We start from the raw sequence: 23,841 nt of genomic DNA, 5'->3' as shown, positions 1-23,841 counted from the left end.
GTATAAGATAATGAGAGGTATTGATCGTGTGGATAGTCAGAGGCTTTTTCCCAGGGCTGAAATGGCTGGCACGAGAGGGCATGGAAGCAGGTAGAGAGAAGTTGTCAGGGGTAAGTTTTTTACGCAGAGAATGGTGAGTGTGTGGAATGGGCTGCCGGTGGCGGTGGTGGAGGCGGAAGTGATAGGGTCTTTTAAGAGACTCCTGGATGGCTACATGGATCTTAGAAAAATAGAGGGCTATGGGTAAAGCCTAGGTAGTTCTAAGGTAGGGACATGTTCAGCACAGCTTTGTGGGCCGGAGGGCCTGTACTGTGCTGTATGTTTTCTATGTTTCTATGTTTCTAAATTTTTTTGGCAACTACAGATCACCAAGCTACGTGCAGCTGGTTGACAACAAGCTTCAAACATACAAAACCATGAAGTGCAATATGTCACTAAAGATTCATTTTCTGTGTTCCCATTTGAACTTCCTCCCTGCAGATCTTGGCGTTGTCAGTGACGAGCATGGGGAAAGGTTTCACCAGGACATTGAGGTCATGGAGAAACGGTATCAGGCAACTGGAATCCATCAATGCTGGCTGATTATTGTTGGACACTTAAGTGAGAAGCCTCAGACACTGAGTACAAATGAAAATCATCAACAAAACATTTTTAGCTGAGTTGAACTATTGCAAAACGTTAGCACCGTTATGCAATTAAATACATTATATTCAATAAATGTTAATTTCATGTTTCTCTAAATTCCTACATGTTTATCTTCAAGTGCTCTATCATAGCCACAAAAAATTTCTGAAGAAGCAACAGTTTTGAAAAAAAATTGTTCTCCAGTATAAATAGTGGTGTGATTGTTTGATTTAGCCTCTACTAGGGATGTATCAGGCCAGACCAATTGAGTGTAGAATTGGCCAATCAAATGTGCCATTTGCCACTGACATTCAAACACAGTACAGATAAAGTGTAATGTGAGTGGTGCTGGCCTCTTTCCCAAGGTGTCAATAAGATCAACTAAGGAGATTTACTAATTCCATTGGCTCAAAATATTTACCACATTTACTCTTCTTCAGTTCCTAGAAAATAACGGGGAGGTTCAGTTGAGGCACTCAAAGATGGAAGGATTTTGATAAATAAGAAGCTGTTTTCATGTCAGATTCTGGTAACTCAAGGATATTGTTTTACTTGTTTACTGGACATGGGCATCGCCAGCAAGATCAGTGATTATTGCCTGCTCCTAACAACTCAGGAAATCAGGTATTTGCTCAGTCATTTCAGAGAATGGCTCGAGTTGTTGTGGGTTGAAGACCAGATAAGTTTGGGCCAGATAAGGGGGTCAGATTTCCATCCTTAAACCATAAAGCATAGGAGCATAATTTGTCCATTCGGCCCATCAAGTCTGCTCCGCTCAACATTGATTAATGGGTACAGCAACAAGCACACTATGCCTCTCTGCCTGGGTAATGAACATAGAACATCGAACGGTACAGCGCAGGAACAGACCCTATGACCCACAGCATTGAATTCTCAATCAAACATCCAACTAAACTAATCCCTTCTGCCCACATCTAGCTCATATACTTCCATTTCCGGCACAATCATGTGCCTATTTAAGGGCCTCTTGAACACACTATTGTATCTGCCCCAGGCAGCGCATTCTAGGCACCCACCACTTTCTGCGTTTAAAAAAAAACTTGCCCTGCGCATCTCCTTTGAACTTACCCCTCACACCTTAAATGCATGTCATCTGGCATTAGATATTTCAATCCCAGGATAAAGATACTGTCCATCTCCTCAATGTATCTCATAATTGATAAACATCTGTCAGATCTCCCCACAGCCTCCGCTGCTCCAATGAAAACGATCAAAGTTTGTCCAACTTCTCCTTGTAGCACACGCTCTCTAATCCAGGCAGCATCCTGGTAAACTTCGTCACAAACTTGACTGAAGCACCAATACAAAGGCTATGTACAGGAAGGTCCAGAGTTGCCTTTACTTCCTGAGGAGACTGAGGTCCTTTGGACTATACAGGCCTCTTCTTCACATGTTCTACCAGTCTGTTGTCACCAGTACAATCTTCTACGCGGTGGAGTACTGGGACAAAGGCATCAACACAGGTGATGCCAACAGGCTCAATAAACTGATTAGAAAGGCTGGCTCTGTTACAGGAGCCAAATTGGACACACTGGAGGCTGTGGTAGAACAAAGGACCCTACAGAAAACCCTGGCAATTCTGGACAATGTTTCTCACCCTCTGCATGCCACCTTGGCTGAACAGAGGAGCACTCTCAGTAATAGACTACGGCAACTGTCTTGCTCCAAAGTGCGCTATAGGAGGTCATTCTTACCCTTGGCCATTAGGCTCGATAATCAGTCAAACTATAGCAGGGAAGTAATGACCCCCTCCTGTTAGACTGTTTTAGGTGACTGATTTTTTATTCATTCTTCTTATTTCTCTTCTCGTATTGTATATCTGTGAACTTGTAATTCTACTGTGACACTGTAATTACTTTTGGGATCAATAAGGTACCTATCTATCTATCTATAAACACTAAAAAATCTGTAGATGCAGGAAATCCAAAGCAACACACACACACAAAATCCAGGAGGAACTCAGCAAGTCAGATAGCATCTCTGGAAATAAATAGATAGTGAACATTTTGGGCTGAGACAACTTCTTTAGGACTGAGAAGGAAGGGGGAAAATGCCAGAATAAAAAGATTGGGGGAAGGGAAAGAGCACCCTTTTGAAAGGCTCGACATTGTTCCTATAACCAGCAAACAGATGTGACCTAACAAGAGTTTTATAAAGCTGTGACATAACCTCCTGACTTTTGAACTCAATTCCTCAACTAATAAAGGCCAGTATGCCATATGCCTTCTTTAATGCCCTGTTAACCTGCGAGAGCTATGTGGGACCAGCTTTTAGGGAGCTATGGACAAGATCTCTCTGCACATCAACTGTCCCTTTACAACTGACCTTCCAAACACTTCACATCTGACCAGATTAAACTCCATTTGCCATTTCCCTGCCTATATCCGCAACTGATCTACTGTATATTCCATTGTATTCTTTGCCGGTCTTCTACGCTATCCATTAACACCATTAACCTTTGTATTGTCTGCAAACTGACAAACCCACTGATCTACATTTTTATCCAGGTCATTCACATGGGGCAGCAGAGTGGCGCACTGGTTAGCACAACACTTTATATAGTACCAGCGACTCGGGTTCAACTCCTGCTGCTGCCTGTAAGGAGTTTGTACGTTCTCCCTGTGACTGCGTGGGTTTCCTCCGGGTGCTCCAGTTTCCTCCCACAGTCCAAAGACGTACCGACTGGTAGGTTAATTGGTCATTGTAAATTGTCCCGTGATTAAGTTAGGGCTAAATTGGGGATGGCTGGGGAACACAGCTCAGAGAGCCAGAAGGGCCTGTTCTGCACTGTTTCTCAATAAATAAATTAATGAAAGGTATTAAGGATTAGCCATCGAACTTAATTGCCCCAACTCGGAGATGACAGTTCTAGGGAGGAGTGAGGAAAGATGGTGCCAGTGGTTTTTGCAGATTCTGGCGACATCTTCCAATTTGTCCACGAAGCTGCTTATTCTTCTCTCATGTCTTCCTTTTCTTTCCAAGGTGGTTGGGGTTCTGTCAGAGTCTGTGATCTACAATTCAAACTATGGTTCCCCGTAATACGTGGCCTAGCGCTTCGTTACTTTCAGAAGCGGCCTGGAAAACAGGCGACTTTGGGGAGCGGCCCATAGACAACCCGATTTCTCGCTGGTTTCGCCGACTGAAGCATCATGGGAGACTGAAACATCGGGACAGTAGGTGCTGTGACTGCTGCTGGAAGAAGGCCCCTGTACTTGAGTAATCTCTCTCCCTCTCTCCCTCTTTCTCGATGGAGGGTGAGGACCTGTCAGTCTTCGAGTCCGGGGGCTTGGAGAAGCGATGGGGAACATCGGAACAGCAAGTTGCTCTTCCCTGCTCCCGTTGTTGCAGGAGAGCGATCTCCCGCTCGCTCGATGGAGAGAGTGAGTTTGTCTGAGATACCAAAGGCCTGGGTTATGGACTGTAGTTTTTGATTAAGGTCTCTTTGGGGGCTTTTGCTAGCATTTTTGGGGGGGGGGCAGTCTGTGTTTCTGCTGGCACAAGTTGGGGGGGGAGGGGAGGGGAGGGGAGGCTTTGGGGGTCTGATGCTCTGACATTCATTCTTTGAGGGTTCTTGTTTCATGGATGTCTGTGAAGAGTATGAATTTCAGGTTGTATACTGTATACATTCACGAATATTAAATTGAACCGTTTGAACCAAACAAGTGATAATAACTGAGTTGTACTCACAGAATCCATAGTGGCAAAGAATCGATGGGGGAGACTTTCACCGAAGAACACAATGTCTAAGGAAGGAAATGGGGATTAAATGTGGCACACACTACTCACAGCTTATAAAGTCACAGCTTTGCTCAAACAGCAGGGCAGGACAATAATCTCTTGACCACCAGGAAGTGTGGTGGAGGACCGTGGAAGGAAGAACATGCAGCAGGCACCATTCCGCTCAGAAGATGGGACACATTCCAGCCTGCAAATGTTTTCTTTTGACTTTCCTTTTTCAACGAGTGCTCCCACTCTCCCAGCCTAAATGAGCTGGTAACATTAAAGAACCGTCCGTCTTCTCCTGAATACACCTCAGTGAGTATAGAAAGGAGGAGGATATAGGATAGGCAAAGGAAGAGCGGAAGAGTACCAGGTGTTGTGTTCAATATTGAGGGAGAGTGCAGAGAGACACCCAGAGATCAGCATGCAGGCTACTCAACTCAACTTCAGTGATACCTTGCTTGTACAATACATGAACTCCTCCCATGTGGGAGTGACAAACTGAGTGGCACAGGATAGGATTAACCCATTAACTACCACAACCTCTCCCCTTCTTGATAAAAAAACAACTAGCTCTGTACTTTTTGTCTATAGAACTGTGATGAAATTATACTCACTGAAATTGAGTGATTCAGTCACTTTACCCATAGCACACAACTTGTGGTGGTGGCATCTGTCAGTCTCGCGAGACCATGGATCTGCGCCTGGGAAGTCTTGCTTCAGTCTGTGTTGGTAGAGCAGCATCTGTTGTGGCTGTAGAGGCGCAGGCTTCATAACCGGTAGACTGCTGCTTTCCATGTTGTGCCGTCGCGGTGACGTGACGCTGGAGTGTCTTCTCCAGGGCACAGGCCTGGGCAAGGTTGTATGGAAGACCGGCAGTTGCCCATGCAGCAAGTCTCCCCTCTCCACGACACCGATGTTGTCCAAGGGAAGGGTAAGGGCCGATACAGCTTGGCACCAGTGCCGTCGCAGGAGTTTCGAGAACGAGGTTGAAGGCAACGTCGGGCTGCCTTAGGGACTCCAGCTCCGGATTTGTCCTCAGGGTTTACTCCCGAAGCCTTTCCCATGAGTGGGTGTGGCCACAAGGCAGCGGAGGTTTGAAATCAGAGTTTTCCCTCTCTTAGATGGACTGCCTTCCCAGGCTGACGAGCTCCATCTAACCAAAGCACTGGTTTTAAGGCACCAGGACCTGCCTTCGCCCCTTCTCCTGTCAGTAGAAACAGTTCCACCAGGCTTAGAGGCTAAGTCACACGAGAAGGCCAGGAGTTGGAGTTGGTTGTCAGAGGCAATTTGAGGCGCATGCCGTGAGGAGCACTTTTAGGTAGTGGGAGCTTGTCCCCACTACAACTCCTTGGCTTGACAACCTTATACGTTTTATGTAAACATAAAAAGGAGTTGGCAACATTATAACTGTCTGTCTCTTTGTTTTCAAGTCTCTCCCTCTCTTTGTATGAATAAAGAATTGCCAACATTATAACTGTCTTCCTCTTCGTTTTCAAGTCTCTCCCTCTCTTTGTATGAATAAAGAATTGCCAACATTATAACTGTCTTCCTCTTCGTTTTCAAGTCTCTCCCTCTCTTTGTATGAATAAAGAATTGCCAACATTATAACTGTCTTTCACTGTGGGTCTCTCTCTCTTTCTGTTTCCTCCTCTATTTCACCAATTCACAGGATCTTCAGTGAACTTTATTGATAACCTTGTTTGTACAGGACATGAACTCCTCCCAAGTGGGAGCGGCTAACTGAGTAGCATGGGATTAACCCATTAACTACCACAACACCAGGCAGGCAGTCTTAAAGTGGAAAGATGATACGGGCACAGCAGACAGTACTATTGCCAATCATGTGGCAGCAACTCAGTGCATAAAAGCATGCAGACATGGTCAAGAGGTTCAGATGTTGTTCAGACTGAACATCAGAATGGGGAAGAAATGTGATCTAAGTGACTTCGACCATGCAATGATTGTTAGTGCCAGGTGGGGTTGGTTTCTGAGTCTCAGAAACTGCTTACAAACACAATGTTCTCTAGAGTTTACAGAGAATGGTGTGAAAAACAAAAAAAAAATCCAGTGAGCGGCAGTTGTGTGGGTGAAAATGCCCTATTAATGACAGAGGTTACATGAGAATGGCCAAACTGGTTCAAGCTGGCAGCTAACTCAAATAACCACACGTTACAATTTGAGAAACAACACATTGAACCTTGAAGTAAATGGGCTACAGCAGCAGAAGGCTACAAATATGCACTCAGTGGCCACTTTATTAGGTACAGGAGGTACCCAATATGTGGCCACTGAGTATATTGCCCCAAGTGGACTTGAGGAGGACTGTATGGGATTCTTGGGGATCTGGAGTAGGAGTTCCCAACCTTTGTATGCCATGGACCTCTACCATCAACTGAGGGGTCAGTGTACTAGGTTGGGAAACTCTGATCTAGAGAGAAGAACTTCCTCCTCAGCACCTTAAATGGGTGGCCCTTATATGTTCTCTGCCCTCAGCTGAAACATCTTCCCAGTATCTAAGTGTGAATTAAAGGTGGTATGGAAGTCTGGTATTCTCTCCCCAAAGAAACTGAGGGATGAATGGTAATATCAAAATTCTATTTATTTATTTATTGCGATGCAGATGAAACAGGCCCTTCTGGCCCTTCGAGCCACGCCGCCCAGCAATCCCCCAACTTACCCCGAGCCTAATCATGGGACAATTTACAATGTCCAATTAACCTACCAACCAGTACGTCTTTGGACTGTGAGAGGTAACCGGAGCACCCGGAGGAAACAGGGAGAATGGGGTTGAGAGGGATAATAAATCAGCCATGATGGTGGGGCAGACTCAATGGGTTGGTGTTACGATTTTTGGCTCAAGCAAGTGGAGTTAGTGCACAGACTGTCCACATTTCCAACAGAATTTCAGAGCAGGCGGGAGAGGTTGAATGGTCTCATGTTCTCACACCCATGGAGGAGGTCACAAACCCTGCTGAGGTACCAGCCCCAGATCTGCTCTTCCACTTACCAGGTTTCACTACGGAGTCACACTCCTCACACTTCGGGGAGGGCTTTGTAAAGATCTGTGCTATATGAGGAAGGAAAAGGAAAGGGAAATTAGCAAACGCAGAGCTGGAATTCAACATTCCAATGCACTGTGCTGTTGCAAGGTGTTGCTGCCTATCAAAAGTGCCCCATTCACATTATAACCGGTTCCTAGTGGAATCCGGTTAAACAGACTAACTGCACCTCTCTCTCAGCCTGTTGATCCCCTCTCCTGACAGCTTCTCCTGCTGGATTAGAGTGTTGGTTATCTCATAATTTTATAATTTATCATCATCATTTTATAATCATAATCTCACTACACTGGACACAAAGATTTTTTTGGCATATCGTATGGATTTTCGGCTGCTAATCATGAAAATCACCATGAAATTTCCTTATCAAGCACCATTTTTAAAAAAATCACCTATATTTGTTATTTCAATTCATAACTCAAGTCAGAATAACTGATAGCAAGATTAAGGGGGCATTTTTGTTGGTCCACAAATCAAACAGGTCATCAATGACAGGCAATTCGAAGAACTTCTAGTGGGACCGGAGAAAATCACATAGAAGGCATTCAAGGATTTTGTTGAAAATTTTTTTGGCAACTAAAGAACATCAAACTATGTGCAGCTGGTTGACAACATGCTTCAAGCATACAAAACCATGAAACACAACATGTCACTAAGGATTCATTTTCTGCATTCCCACTTAGACTTTTCCCTACAAATCTTGGTGCTGTTAGTGACGAGCATGGTGAAAGACTTCACCAGGACATTGTGGTCATGGAGAAACAGTATCAGGGCAACTGGAATCCATCAATGCTGGCTGGTTATTGTTGGACACTTAAGCAAGAAGCCTCAGACACTGAGGACAAATAAAAATCATCAACAAAACATTTTTAGCTTAGTTGAACTATTGCAAAGCATCAGCACTGTTATGCAATTAAACACATTATATTTAATAGAAGTTAATTTCTTGTTTCAACAAATTCCTATGTACAAGTAGTCTGAAATGATATTGTGTTCACCTTCAAGTGGTCTATCATAAACAAAGAAAAAAATTGAGCAAGCAACACTTTTGAAAAAGTTTGTTATCCAATGTTATTTTTAAGTTTTCTGACTTGTTTTTAAAGCTCTCAATGGCCTGGGACCGGAGTACATCACTGAATCATTTTCATTTTATAATCTGCTCGAGCTCTCAGCTCTTCTTCTGCTGGCTTCTTAAATTTAAACACTCTCCCTCAAAAGATAATTGGCATGGCAGGTCAGCTTCTCTCCTAAGCTGTGGGATTCAATACCTAAAACTGTAAGGCAGGGGTTCCTAACCTGGGGTCTATGGACACCTTGCTTAATGGTATTGGTGCATTAAGAAGGTTGGGAGCCCCTGCTATAAGGGATGCGGTCTCAGCTGACACCTTTAAACACCAGCTCAAAATCTATTGATTTAACCTTGCTTTTAACTAACATGGTTTTTTTATTTTCACGTTTGTACTTTATCCCATTGTAAAGAACATTGAACTACATTATCTGGATGAAATGTCTTCTGTAAATAAAGCTATTATCATTACTTTCCTATTTATTTAAAGATACAGTGTGGAACATGCCTATTTGCACCTCCCAGCAACCCACCTATTTAACACTAGACTTATCACAGAAAAGTTCCTTCTTCTTCTTCTCGGGCCCTTAGTGGCACATAGGCCATTGAAGACCTCCTGTCTCCATTGTTCAAAGTCAAAGGTATGGTTGGAATTCATCAATGTTTCTGTAATCTGTAATCCATTGTTTCCACTGTACAGGGGATTGGGCTGTACAGCTTCACAAAATGAAGAAATACTCAAATGGTAAAATAGTACAACCATGGCTGACAAGGGAAGTCAAAGCTATCGTAAAAGCAAAAACTAGGGGGAAGATAGAGGATTGGGAAGTTTGTAAAAACCTACAGAGAGCAATTCAAAAACTCATTAGAAGGGAAAAGAGGAAATATGAAAGCAAGCGAGCATATAATATCAAAACGGATAGTAAAAGTTTTTTCAAGTATGTTAAAAATAAAAGAGAAATGAGAGTGGATATAGGACCGCTGGAAAATGAGGCAGGAGAAATAATAACAGGGGACAAGGAGATGGCTGATGAACTAAATGAGTATTTTACATCAGTCTTCACTGTGGAAGACACTCACAGTATGCCTGATGTTGTGTGTGAAGGAAGAGAAGTGGGTGCAGTTACTGTTACAAGACAGAAGGTGCTCAAAAAGCTGAAAGACCTAAAGGTACATAAGTCACGCGAACCAGATGAACTGCATCCTAGGGTTCTGAAAGAGGTAGCTTTAGAGATTGTGGAGATTAAGAAAGAAGAAGTGTTGGATCTTCTTAAAAACATCAAGATTGAAAAGTTCCCAGGGCCAGATGTGATATACCCCAGGTTGCTGTGGGAAGTGAGAGAAGAGATCGCTGGAGCAGTAGCTACGATCTTTGAATCCTCTTTGGCTGCAGGGGAGGTGTTGGAGGATTGGAGAATGGTAAATGTAGTTCCTTTGTTTAAAAAAGTTAATAGGGAGAATCCTGGGAACCATAAACCAGTGAGTCTTACATCAGTGGTCTGCAAACTATTGGAAAGGATTCTTAAGGATAGGATCTATGAGCATTTGGAGAAGTACAGTCTACTCAAGGATAGTCAACATGGCTTTGTGAAGGGAAGGTCGTGTCTCACGAGCCAAATTGAGTTTTTTGAAGAGGTAACAAAAGAAATTCATGAGGGTAGGGCAGTAGATGTGGTCTACATGGATTTTAGCAAGGCATTTGACAAGGTCCCCCATGAGAGACTCATCCAGAAAGTCATGAGGCATGACTTGGCTGTTTGGATAAAAAAATTGACTTACAGGAAGAAAGCAGAGGGTAGTAGTGGAAGGAAAGTATTCTGCCTGGAGGTCGGTGACTAGTGGAGTGCCGCAAGGATCTGTCCTGGGACCCCTGCTCTTTGCGATTTTTATAAATGACCTGGATGAAGAGGCAGAAGGATGGGTGAGTAAGTTTGCGGATGACACGAAGATTGGAGGAGTTGTGGATGGCGCTGTAGGCTGTCGAAGGTTACAAGAGGATATAGACAGGATGCAGAGTTGGGCAGAAAAGTGGTAGATGGAGTTCAATATGGATAAGTGTGAGGTGATGCATTTTGGAAGGACAAACCAGAAGGCTGAGTACAGGGTTAATGGTCGGTTACTTAAGAGCGTGGATGAACAGAGGGACCTTGGGGTTCAAATCCATACATTCCCTCAAGGTCGCTGCACAGGTTGATAGGATAGTTAAGAAGGCCTATAGGATGCTAGGCTTCCTTAATAGGGGGATTGAGTTCAAGAGTAGAGAGGTCATGTTGCAACTCTACAAATCTCTGGTGAGACCACACTTAGAGTATTGTGTTCAGTTCTGGTCACCTCATTATAGGAAGGATGTGGAAGCTATGGAGAGGGTGCAGAGGAGATTTACCAGGATGTTGCCTGGATTGGAAAACAAGTCTTATGAGACAAGGTTGGCAGAGCTGGGACTTTTCTCTTTGGAGCATAGAAGGATGAGAGGGGACTTGATAGAGGTCTACAAGATTATGAGAGGTATAGATAGGGTGGATAGCCAGTACTTGTTTCCCAGGGCACGAATAGCAAACACCAGACGGCATATGTATAAAGTTAGGGAGGGAAGTTTAGGGGAGACATCGGGGTAAGTTTTTTTACACAGAGGTTTCTGGGTGCCCGGAATGACTTGCCAGGGACAGTGGTGGAGGCTAAAACATTAGGGTTATTTAAGAGCCCCTTGGACAAGCACATGGATGAAAGAAACATAGAGGGTTACGGGGTAGCGGGGTTACGGTTTAGTACTTTATGTTTCCCCTTGCATGAAAAACTGCAATCCTTCTTACAGGTGGCAGAAGGCTCAACTCCCATTCCAGTGAATTGAATACACAATCCAGATTGACACTACAACATACATGTGAGGAACATGACACTGCTGGAGGCTTGTGCAAGCAGTGGCTAACTGAGGCGTTGTAAGCCTCTCCGAGGTGGATACAGGCAAGGCCAGCAACAGGGCACAGGAGAAGTTGTACAGGCCAATCCCTTATACAGTGGATATAATGGATTACAGAAACATTGATCAACTCCAACCACACCATCGACTTTGGACGGGAAGAAGAAGAGGTATTGTCAAAATGATGGATTTCCATCCTGGCACACGAGCTGGGCAGGGAACGCATCGTGCGTACTTACTTTTCATCCAGTCCAAGTTATACTGCTTCCTGCACGCACTGTTGGTACAGTGGGAGGTGAAGAATGTCCCGTGCGCCTCTATCAGGTCCTCTTCTTTCAACCCAACTACTCTCTCAAGAGTGTCAATGTTCTAGTGTAGAGAAGGAAAGAACTTCAGGAACAGAGGGTCAGTTTCCAAGTCCCCGAGCGTTTCTTGTCATCAACCTCTGAGAAAGATTGTCTGCATTTGCAGTTCAGCGTTCACTACAACCCTGAAAAGCAAGCTGGGTGATATAGTGGGACTGTTAGAGCAGATTCTGGAATTAGGGTATGTAGCAAATATTAATTTCACTAGCAATCAATCTTCAGATTTGAATGTGGAATTTAAAACACAGCTCAGAAGAATGGGCTTCCTAGAGCTGCCAGTGGGGTTCAATCACAAACAAATACTCCACTTGGACCTCAAATGCAGGAATGCAGACTAGAGTCAGTGGGTATTAACATTCATTTTGGGTGTCTGGAGCCAAAGAAGGAGGTGTTGAAGTCTATACATAATTCAAAGGAAGCATTGTAGATACATTGCAAACATGGAATTGTCCTGCTGCAACCTTTAATGTCAAGTAATATTGGACGGAGAAGCCTCTTCCTCCAAGAGTCAACAAAAACAAGAGAAAATCTGCAGATGCTGGAAATCTAAGCAACACTCACAAAATGCTGGAGGAACTCAGCAGGTCAGGCAGCATCTATGGAAAAGAGTACAGTTGAAGTTTTGGGCTGAAAAAGGGCCTCGGCCTGAAACGTCGACTGTACTCTTTTCCATAGATGCTGCCTGACCTGTTGAGTTCCTCCAGCATTTTGTGTGTGTTCCTCCAGGAGTATCTCATTTTGTTGAATAAAACGCTTCTGGGTCTCTCCCGTGACCTTCTTCACATTACAACACTACCACCTCACTGCTCCAGTGACCTGGGTTCAGTTCTGACCTCAAGTTCTGTCAGTGTGGGGTCTGCACATTCTCCCAGTGACTGCATTGGTCCCCACCACACGCCAAAGACAGAAGAGGCAAAGGGTTAATTGGCTGCTCCCAGTAAATTAATGTCTAGACTTTAATATTCCTATCCTTTGTTTTCAAACTCTGCCATGCCACATCCTTTCTGAACTCTGAATAGGTAAATTAGTTTATTATTGTTAAGTGTCACTAAGATTGTGAAACGTGTCGCTATAGAACTGACTGTGGACTTCAGAAGGTGTAAGATGAGAGAACTTGAACCAGTCCCCATGCAGGGATCAGAAGTGGGAAGAGTGAGCAATGCCTAGATCCTGGGTGTCAATATCTCTGAGGACCAGACCTGGTCCCAACGTATCAATGCAGCTGCAAAGAAGGCACGGCAGCGGCAATATGTCATCAGGAGTTTGGGGAGATTTGGTATTGTCACCAACAGCACTCGCATATTTCTACAGCTGCACTGTGGATAGTATTCTAACTGGCTGCATCAGTGCCTGATATGGGGGTGGGTCTACTGCACAGGATCGCAGTAAGCTGCAGAGAGTTGTAAACTTCATCTGCTCCATCATGGATACTAGCCTTCGTAATAACCAGGACATCTTCCAGGAGCGACGGTTCAGAAAGGCGGCAACCATCATTACGGACCCCCACCACCCAGGACATGCCCTCTTCTCATTGCTACCATCAGGGAGAAAGTACAGGAGCCTGAAGGTACACACTCAGCGATTCAGGATCAGCTTCTTCCCCTCTGCCTTCTGATTTCTGAATGGACATTGAACCCGTGAACACTACCTCACTACTTTTTTATTTCTATTTTTTGCATTACTTGTTTAATTTAACCATTTTATACACACTTACTGTAACTCACAGTTTTTTTCACTGTTGTTATGTATTGCAATGTACTGCTGCCGCAAAGACAAGTTTCATGTAATATGCCGGTGGTATGAAACCTGGTTCTGATTGTGATTCTGACTAACTATAATGTTGCCAGGACTTGAGGGACTGAGTTATAGGGGGAGGTTGGACAGGCTAGAACCTTATCCCTTACAGCAGCAGTCTCTAATCTGCCGAATAGTATTGGTCCATGACATAAAAAAAGGCTGTGAGCCCCTGCCTCAGAGTGCAGGATACCGAAAGGTGATAACAAGGGGCATAAATGGGTTAAATGCATTCAGCCTTTTATTCAAGAGCTGGGTACTAGAGGGCATAGATTAAGGGGAGAGGAACTCGGGGGGGGGGCAGCTTTTTTTATTTACATAAGGGTGGTATCTATATGGAACGTTCTGCCAGAGGAAATGGTTGAGGCAGATACAATAACCACTTTCAGAATGTGGAACATAGGAACACAGAAAACCTACAGCACAATTCAGGCCCTTCAGCCCACAACGCTGTGCCGAACATGTACTTACTTTAGAAATTACCTAGGGTTACCCATAGCCCTCTATTTTTCTAAACTACATGTACCTACCCAGGAGTCTCTTAAAAGACCCTATTGTATCCGCCTCCACCACCAGCAGCCCATTCCACGCACTCACCACTCTCTGCATAAAAACTTACCCCTGACATCTCCTCTGTACCTACTTCCAAGCACCTTAAAACTGTGCCCTCTCATGTTAGCCACTTCAGCCCTGGGAAAAAGCCTCTGACTATCCACACGATCAATGCCTCTCATCATCTTATACACCTCAATCAGGTCACCTCTCATCCTCCGTCGCTCCAAGGAGAAAAGGTCGAGTTCACTCAACCTATTCTCATAAGGCATGCCCCCCAATCCAGGCAACATCCTTGTAAGTCCCCTCTGCACCCTTTCTATAGTTTCCACATCCTTCCTGTAGTGAGGTGACCAGAACTGCGCACAGTACTCCAAATGGGGTCTGACCAGAGTCCTATATCACTGTAACATTACCTCTCGGCTGTTAAAACTCAATCCCATGATTGAAGGCCAATGCACCGTATGCATTCTTAACCACAGAGTCAACCTGCGCAGCAGCTTTGAGTGTCCAATGGACTCAGACCCCAAGATCCCTCTGATCCTCCACACTGCCAAAAGTCTTACCATTAAAAGACAATTGGACAGGTACATGGATGGGAAACATTTAGAACAGGGGTTCCCAACCTGGCACCCACAGACCTCTCTCTGGTTTAGAAGGTCACAAGCCAAACAAAGGCAATGAGACTAGCTTGGATGGGGGATCTTGATCAACATGGACCAGATGGGCTGTGTTGTGTGACTCTGTTCAGAGGTACGGTGATAAATATTGTTTTGTATACCTCTCTCAGAACTCTGAATATCTCAAAATCTCAATTCTAGACATTCCTCACATTATTCATTCCAGCACTGGTGGTCGTGCCTTCAGCTGCCAAGGTCTTGGAGATCTGGAATTTCTTCCCTAAACCTTTCAGCCTCTCTCTCATCTTCTCGAACCTTAAAGTCTCCCAGTTTGTAAAAATTATTTGCCAACAGATCACTTGCAATACCAGAGTAAACAACACACTAGACCATTGTTACACCAGCATCAAGAATGCCTACTGTGTTATTCCACGCCCTCACTTCGGGAAGTCTGATCGCCTGGCTGTACTTCTACTCCCTGAGTATAGGCAGAGACTGAAGACTGCGGTACCAGTAGTGAGGACCAAGAAGGTATGGACAAGGCAAGCACAGGAGTGCCTACAGGACTGCTTTGAATCAGTGGACTGGACTGTATTAAGGGATTCATCTTCGAATCTGTATGAGTATGCTGCATTTGTTACTGACTTCATTAAAACCTGTGTGGATGAGTGTGTACCTACAAAGACTTACTGTACATTCCCAAACCAAAAGCCATGGATGAACCAGGAGGTACGTCATCTGCTGAAGGCTAGATCTGTGGCATTCACATCTGGCGATCCAAGTCTGTACCAGAAAACCAGGTATGACTTGCGGATGGCTATTTCAAGGGCGAAGGGACAATTTCAAACGAGGGGAGGTGATATCAGATGTATGGTAACTCTGGCAGGGTTTGCAAGACATTACTTCCTACAAAGCAAAACCCAATAGTATGAATGGCAGCGATGCTTCACTACCAGATGAACTCAACGCCTTCTATGCCCGCTTTGAAAGGGAGAATATAACTACAACTCCCTGCTGCATCCGGTGACCCTGTGATCTCTGTCCCGGAGGCCAATGTTAGGCTATCTCTAAAAAGGGTGAACTTTCGCAAGGCAGAAAGCCCTGGTGGAGTACCTGGTAAGGCTTGTGTCAACCAGCTGGCGGGTGTATTCAAAGACATTTTCAACCTCTCACTGCTATGGGCAGAAGTTCCCACTTGCTTCAAAAAGTCAACAATTATACCAGTGCCTAAGAAGAATAATGTGAGCTGCCTTAATGGCTATTTCCCAGTAGCACTCACATCGACAGTGGTGAAATGCTTTGAGAAGTTGGTCTTGACTAGACTGAACTTCAACCTCAGAAAGGACCTGGACCCATTGCAATTTGCCTATCGCCACAATAGGTCAACGGCAGACAATCTCAGTGGCTCTCCACACGGCTTTAGAGCGCCTGGACAATACAAACACCTATGTCAGGATGCTGTTCATCGACTATAGTTCAACATTTAACACCTTCGTTCCCACAGTCCTGATTGAGAAGTTACAGAACTTGGGCCTTTGTACCTCCCTCTGAAATTGGATCCTTGACTTCCTAACTGGAAGACCACAATCTATGCGAATTGGTGATAATATCTCCTCCTCGCTGATGATCAACACTGGCGCACCTCAGGGGTGTGTGCTTAGCCCACTGCTCTACTCTCTATATACACATGACTGTGTGGCTAGGCATAGCTCAAACACCATCTACAAATTTGCTGATTTGTTGATAGAATCTCAGGTGGCGACGAGAGGGCGTACAGGAGTGAGGTATGCCAAGTAGTGGAGTGGTGTTGCAGCAACAACCTGGCACTCAGCGTCAGTAAGAGGAAAGAGCTGATTGTGGACTTCGGGAAGGGTAAGACGAAGGAACACATACCAATCCTCATAGAGGGATCAGAGATGGCGAGAATGAGCAGTTTCAAGTTCCTGGGTATCAAGATCTCTGAGGACCTAACCTGGTCCCAACATATTGATGAAACTATAAAGAAGGCAAGACAGCGGCAATACTTCATTAGGAGTTTGAAAAGATTTGGCATGTCAACAAATACATTCAAAAACTTCTATAGATGTACCGAGGAGAGCATTCTGACAGGCTGCATCACTGTCTGGTTTGGGGCAGAGGGGGGGTTGCTACTGCACAGGACCAAAAGAAGCTGCAGAGGGTTGTAAATGTGACCAGCTCCATCTCGGGAACTAGCCTACAAAGTACTCAGAACATCTTCAGGGAGTGGTGTCTCAGAAATACAGCATCCATTATTAAAGACCCCCAGCACCCAGGACATGCCCTCTTCTCATTGCTACAATCAGAGAGGAGGTACAGAAGCCTGAAGGCACACACTCAGTGATTCAGGAACAGCTTCTTCCCCTCTGCCATCCGATTCCTAAATGGACATTGAACTCATGAACACTACCTCACTTTTTTAATATACATGATTTTTTTGGCACAATTTTTAATCTATTCAATATGTGTATTCTGTAATTGATTTACTTATTTATTTTCTACTTTTTTTCTTTTATATTATGTACTGCATTGAACCGCTGCTGCTAAGTTAACACATTTCACAACACGTACCGGTGATAATAAACCGGTCTCTTGTCCCTCTTCCTTCCCTTTCTCCCATGGTCCCCTCTCCTCTCCTATCAGGTTCCATCTTCTTCAACCCTTTATTATTTAGTTCTTTCTTTATTGAGATACAACACTTAATGCCCCAGTTTCACAGGACAATTACAATGACCATTAGCCCACCAACCTGTATGTTTTCGGACAGTGGAAGTGGAAACCAATGTGGTCATGGGGAGAATGTACAAACTCCTTACAGGCAGCAGTGAGGATTGAACCTGTGTCGCCTGTACTGTAATGTGTTGATATAACTCCTGCCCTACTGTTCCGCCCCATCTCTTCCAACTACCCCCTCCCAGCTTCTTACTGCATTCCTATCCCCACCCATCCATCTTCCCCCCTCACCTGGTCTCACCCAAAAGCTGCCTTCCCCTCTCCCTACCTTCTTATTCTGGCTGTTTCCCCCTGCTTTTCCTGTCTTGATGAAGGGTCTCGACCCAAAACATCGACTGTTTATTCATTTCCATAGATGTTGCCTGACCTGCCGAGCTCCCCCAGCATTTTGTGTATGTGCTCAAGATTTCCAGCACCTGCAGAATCACTTGGGATGAAACGTCTCTCAAACACTGTTACAGCTGCTACCTTAACAGTGTGGTGCAGTTCATTTTTCTACTCATCATTTAGGTTACAAAAGAAATTGCTGGGGATATTTTTTGTAACTGTGCAGAATCTTTGCTTTACTCCCTGGAGATATGGAGTGTGAATGTGAATAATGCACTAGGCAACATAGTGGTTGGTGTCAAGAGACCAGTCGGGCTTTACCGGTGCCATGGTAGTGTAGTGGTCATCACGACGTTTTACAGTACAGGCGACCCAGGTACATTTCCCGCTGCTGGGTGTAAGGAGCTTTACTTTCTTGCCATGATTACGTGGGTATCCTCCAGGATCCCTCTCACAGTAGGATAATTGTTCATTGTAAATTGTCCCATGATTAGGCGAGGGTTCAATTGGGGGATTGTTAAGGGCCAGAAGAGCCAACTCTGTGCTGTCCCTCAATACAGAAAATACAAATTACCATCTTCTGGGCAGTGTCCACTCCCCCCAACAGCCATTATCAATACCCTTCAGAGATTGTCTTGCCTGGTTGTCAGTGGTCGCATAACCAGGACTTGTGATCTACACCAGCTGCTCACATGACCATCCACCACCTGCTCCCATGGCTTCATGTCATCGTGATCAGGTGAGGGGCGTTGGGGGGTGGAGCTAAGCAACTGCTAAAGCTGGCCCAGGGGTGACCTGCAGGCTAGCGGAGGTAAGGAGCAACGATGGTACAGATGTCCCTCCACCCTGCCAGCCAACTTGTTTATATGCCACTTCTGTACCTATTACACTTGCTTTATTTTAAAATATCTCATTTTGATTTCTTCCATTTCACCTCTTCAAATATCAGTACCTTTCATGAGGAAATGGAAAGAAGTAAAAGACCAACAATGACATGTGTGGAAGAGGAGATGTCAGTGTTGGGGACATGTCGGTGTCGGAGAGGGACGTGTCGGTGTCGGAGAGGGACACGTCGGTGTCGGAGAGGAGACGTCGGTGTCGGTGAGGACGGTGTCGGTGTCGGAGAGGGACGTGTCGGTGTCGGAGAGGGGATGTCGGTGTCGGAGAGGGGATGTCGGTGTCGGAGAGGGGATACCAGCGTTGGCTGGAGATATCTGTGTGGGACAGGGGATGCGGGTGTTGGAGAGGAGATGTCAGTGTTGGAGAAGGGAAGTGTATCTCAGAGTAGTTTATGGTGATATTTGCATTTTGATAAATTTATTTTGAATTTTGAACTTTGAACCTTGACTCCCAACTCCCTTGGTAGCTCCCATTTCTGAATGTATTCCATATTTAGAAAATAGCATGCACTATATAAATAGTAACGGGGAGCTTACCTGTGTGTAACAGCGTAGCAGCAGTCCCTTGTCTCGTAGCATCCGTATAAAGTAATGGGAGAGTGTGGGCTGTAAGGGACACACATTCATCATTAAAGGGACTGGAATGTGAAGAAGATGCTTGAAGTTCACATCCAAAGTCCCTAACAAATCTCAAAGGCACTTGGCACTTCTCTTGCACCTCACTACCTCAAAATACTGTCATAGGACAGCAACGTCCGTCATCAGAGATCCTCACCACCCAGGCCATGCTCTCTTCTCACTGCTACCATCAGGCAGAAGGTAGAGGAGCCTCAGGACTTGCCCCATGTTCAGCTTCAAGAACAGTTACTGCTCCTCAACCATCAGGCTCTGGAGCAAAAGAGGATAACTACACTCACTTCTCCATCCATTGGGATGTTCCCAGAACTAATGATCTCACTTTAAGGACTCCTTATCTCATTATCTCATGTTTTCGTTATTTATTGCTATTTATTGATATTTGCATTAGCACAGTTTGTTGTCTTCTGCACTCTGGTTGATCTTTCATTGATCCTGTTATAGTTACTGTTCTATAGATTTGTTGAGTATACCCACAGGAAATTGAATCTCAGGGTTGTATACGGTGACATATATATGTACACTCATAATAACATTTACTTTGAACTTTTTATACTATTTATTTATATTTGTAATTTATTTTAATTTAATGTCTTTGCACCACTCTGTTGCCCCAAACTACCAATGCCAGTGTCAGTGATAATTATCGTGATTCTGATCTTTTCTGGACCGAGATGCTATAAGCACTTTATGACCAATGAAGGTCTGGTTTAGCACAGGAGCAGGCCTTCAGCCCGCCCAACTCCCTTCCCCCTGCTCCTGTGTCACATTACACCAAACCAATCTGCCCGTACATAATCCACATCCCTCTATTCCCTGTCTGATTAAATGCCTGTTAATGGCAGTCAAGGTACATTTAAACAGCCTCAGGAGCAGACAGGAATGCCGGCATGACAGTAGAATGCATAGTTGTCGGTACTGGAAGCATGCTGAGACTTGCAGGCTGCCCCCAGCACTTCCTCGGACTGTGCTGGCTATTGACACAAATGGTGCATTTCATGGTATGCTTCAAATAAAACCACCACCACCCTGGCAGCAGATTCCAGGTATCCAGTATTCTCTGTGTAAAGGACTTGCCTGGCATAGCTCCTTTCAACTTTGTACTTCACACCTTAAAGCTATGGCCTCTAGTATTAGGCATTTCTACACCGGAAAATTCTATCAACCCTATCTATCCCTCTCACGTCTTCCTCCAGTTTCTGGTGCTCTGGAGAAAATGATCCAAGTTTGTCCAGTGATTCAGGAACAGCTCCTTCCTCTCCTTGGCCACTACCTCATATTATTCCTTTTTAAAATTTTTATATTTCCCTCCCTCCTTTCCTCCTCTCTCTATTTACTTATTTACAGTCATTTTATGTCTTTGCACTACGTTGGTGCTTCAATATAACAAAGTTCACATCATATACTGTAAGACAAGGGTGTTGGGGTGGAGATACGTCTCTACCAGAGGAGGTATAAGGAGCTCTTCTCTCCACTAGCCTGCAGGTCACCCTTGGGCAAGGTGTAGCACCTGCTTAGGCCCCTCCCCCCACCCACCCCGATCAGGGTCACGTGAAGCCATGGGAGCAGATGGTGGATGGTCGTATGAGCAGCTGGTACATATGACAAGTCCTGGTTATGTGACCATGGACGCCAGGCAGACAACCTCTGAAGAGTATTGATAATGCCTGGGGTGGGGAGGGTCACCCGTCTTGTAAAGACACTGCCCAGAAGAAGGCAATGGCAAACCACTTCTGTAGGAAAATTTGCCAAGAACAATCACGGTCATGGATAAGGCCATGATCGCCCATGTCATGCAACATGGCACATAACGATGATGTCATACAACACCGCACATAATGATGATGTCATACAACACAGCACATAACAATGATGATGAGTGTGTGAGTGAGGAGTGCAATATGGGGGTTAGTTGATGGGAACAACAAAGACTGACATAGAAACATAAAAAATAGGTGCAGGAGTAGGTCATTCGGCCCTTCGAGCCTGCACCGCCATTTATTATGATCATGGCTGATCATCCAACTCAGAACCCCGCCCCAGCCTTCCCTCCATACCCCCTGACCCCCGTAGCCACAAGGGCAATATCTAACTCCCTCTTAAATATAGCCAATGACCTGAGATCCTGGGAGGTGAAAGGGGGGGAAGAAATGAAAGGCTAGGGAAGAAGGGATTTTGCTCCTTAGTATTTTGCATGTGGTGCTCACACTCTTGAATGTTCCTCTGCCCAAGCAGGGATGATGGTTTAAGAAGAAGAAGAGTGCAGATGAACCAATGTTTTATACAACTCCTTTTGCGTCATTTCTTACCTTAAATTGTCCCGGGTACAGTTCTTTAGCCAGTGCAAAAAATGGCTCAGGATTTTGCTGAAAGTCAACAACAAAAGGTCAACCTTTTTAAATTAATGATGTGGCATAGAGGCATTTAATGACATGACATGCTGAATACTGTGAATTGTAAAGGGAACCTTGGTCCTAGTCATGAGAAACTAAAGAATTATAAAGGGAAGTGGCTAATTTAAAAAATTAGTGATCCTTCTAATTAGACTGTGGTTAATTGGGAGTCTGATTTATTATAAAGGGAACTTTGGTCCCAGTAACAAGAAACTTAAGACCATGAGATATAGGAGCAGAAGTAGGCCATTTGGCCCATCAAGGCTGCTCTGCCATTCAATCATGGGCTGATCCAACTCTTCCAGTCAACCCCACTTCTCTGCTTTCACCCCACACCCTTTGATGCCCTGGCTAATCAAGAACCCATCTATCTCTGCCTTAAATACACCCAATGACTTGGCCTCCACAGTTGCTTGTGGGAACAAATTCCACAGATTTACCACTCTCTGACTAAAGTAATTTCTCCACATCTCTGTTCAAAATGGACGTCCTTCAATCCTGAAGTCATGCCCTCTTGTCCCAGATTCCCCTACCATGGGAAATAACTTTGCCGTATCTAATCTGTTCAGCCTTTTAACATTTGGAATGTTTCTATGAGATCCCCCCTCATTCTCCTGAACTCCAGGGAATACAGCCCAAGAGCTGCCAGACATTCCTCATACGGTAACCCTTTCATTCCTGGAATCATTCTCGTGAATCTTCTCTGAACCCTCTCCAATGTCAGTATATCCTTTCTAAAATAAGGAGCCCAAAACTGCACACAATACTCCAAGTGTGGTTTCACGAGTGCCTTATAGAGCCTCAAAATCACATCTCTGCTCTTATATTCTGTACCTCTAGAAATGAATGCCAACATTGCACTCGCCTTCTTCACAACCAACTCAACCTGGAGGTTAACCTTTAGCGTATCTTGCACAAGGACTCCTAAGTCCCTTTGCATCTCTGCATTTTGAATTCTCTCCTCATCTAAATAATAGTCTGCCTGTTTATTTCTTCCCCCAAAGTGCATGACCATACACTTTCCAACATTGTATTTCATTTGCCACTTCTTTACCCATTCCCCTAAACTATCCAAGTCTCTCTGCAGGCTCTGTTTCCTCAACACTACCTGCTTCTCCACCTATCTTTGTATCATCGTCAAATTTAGCCACAAAGCTATTAATCCCTTAGTCCAAATCATTGACATACATCATAAAAAGCAGCTGCTCCAACACTGACCCCTGTGGAACTCCACTGGTAACCGGCAGCCAGCTAGAATAGGGTCCCTTTATTCCCACTCTCTGTTTTCTGCTGACCAGCCAATGCTTCACCTATGCTAGTAACTTCCCTGTAATTCCATGGGCTCTTATCTTGCTAAGCAGCCTCATGTGCAGCACCTTGTCAAAGGCCTTCTGAAAATCCAAGTACACCACGTCTACTGCATCTCCTTTGTCTACCCTGCTTGTAATTTCCTCAAAAAATTGTAGTAGGTTTGTCAGGCAGGATTTTCCTTTCAGGAAACAATGCTGGCTTTGGCCTATCTTGTCATGTGCCTCCAGGTAATCGGTAATCTCATCCCTAACAATCAATTCTAACAGCTTCCCAACCACTGATGTCAGGCTAACAGGTCTATAGTTTCCTTTCTGCTGTCTCCCACCCTTCTTGAAATAGTGGAGCAATATTTGCAATTCTCCAGTCATCCGTTACATCGTGTGACGCAACTCGTGGCGCAACGAGTGTCGTTTTTGCCATTTCCTCCGTATGTGATCGTTTTTTTTTTTACGAGGCTGAGTCACTAGCTCGACACTCAAGCCAGCACTTGGTAGAGTCACGCATGACAAGCAGGTCAAAGGGTAGAGGCCAGACTAAGAGTGGTCCACTGGTCCTGCAGGTTCAGGGGTTCAGCTCAGGGTAAACAACTGGTAAAACTAAATTGTTATGGAAACAGCAATGAAGAATACTTCCATATCTGAGTGCAACGGTATTCCTGAGTCTCTATGGGGGACTCGCATAACCTACAGAGAGGAAGCTACTGACATGATGCACACTGCCATAGATGGCGAACCTTCATTGCTGTTCTAAACACCAGAGGCACAATAGGCAGTAAGTAAGTATTCC

At 44.7% G+C, this 23,841-nt stretch overlaps 1 protein-coding gene across 3 annotated transcripts in view; it reads right to left on the bottom strand.

Moving 5' to 3' along the window:
- The window catches only part of sirt2 (sirtuin 2 (silent mating type information regulation 2, homolog) 2 (S. cerevisiae)), a 63,663-nt gene that overhangs the window by 22,328 nt on the left and 17,494 nt on the right, over positions 1-23,841 (bottom strand). For all 3 annotated transcript variants that reach the window (XM_072274505.1, XM_072274507.1, XM_072274506.1), the window contains 5 exons: positions 21,661-21,717; positions 19,253-19,321; positions 11,647-11,776; positions 7,376-7,435; positions 4,333-4,388 (listed from right to left, as the gene is read on the bottom strand). In XM_072274505.1, coding sequence (XP_072130606.1) covers positions 4,333-4,388; positions 7,376-7,435; positions 11,647-11,776; positions 19,253-19,321; positions 21,661-21,717 — 372 coding nt within the window. The remainder of the gene's footprint in view (positions 1-4,332; positions 4,389-7,375; positions 7,436-11,646; positions 11,777-19,252; positions 19,322-21,660; positions 21,718-23,841) is intronic.

Source organism: Mobula birostris, chromosome 12 (genome assembly GCF_030028105.1).
Source record: "Mobula birostris isolate sMobBir1 chromosome 12, sMobBir1.hap1, whole genome shotgun sequence".
Classification (NCBI taxonomy): Eukaryota; Metazoa; Chordata; class Chondrichthyes; order Myliobatiformes; family Myliobatidae; genus Mobula; species Mobula birostris.
Note: the sequence above shows the minus strand (reverse complement) of the source record. Positions and strands in the feature narration are given on the sequence as shown.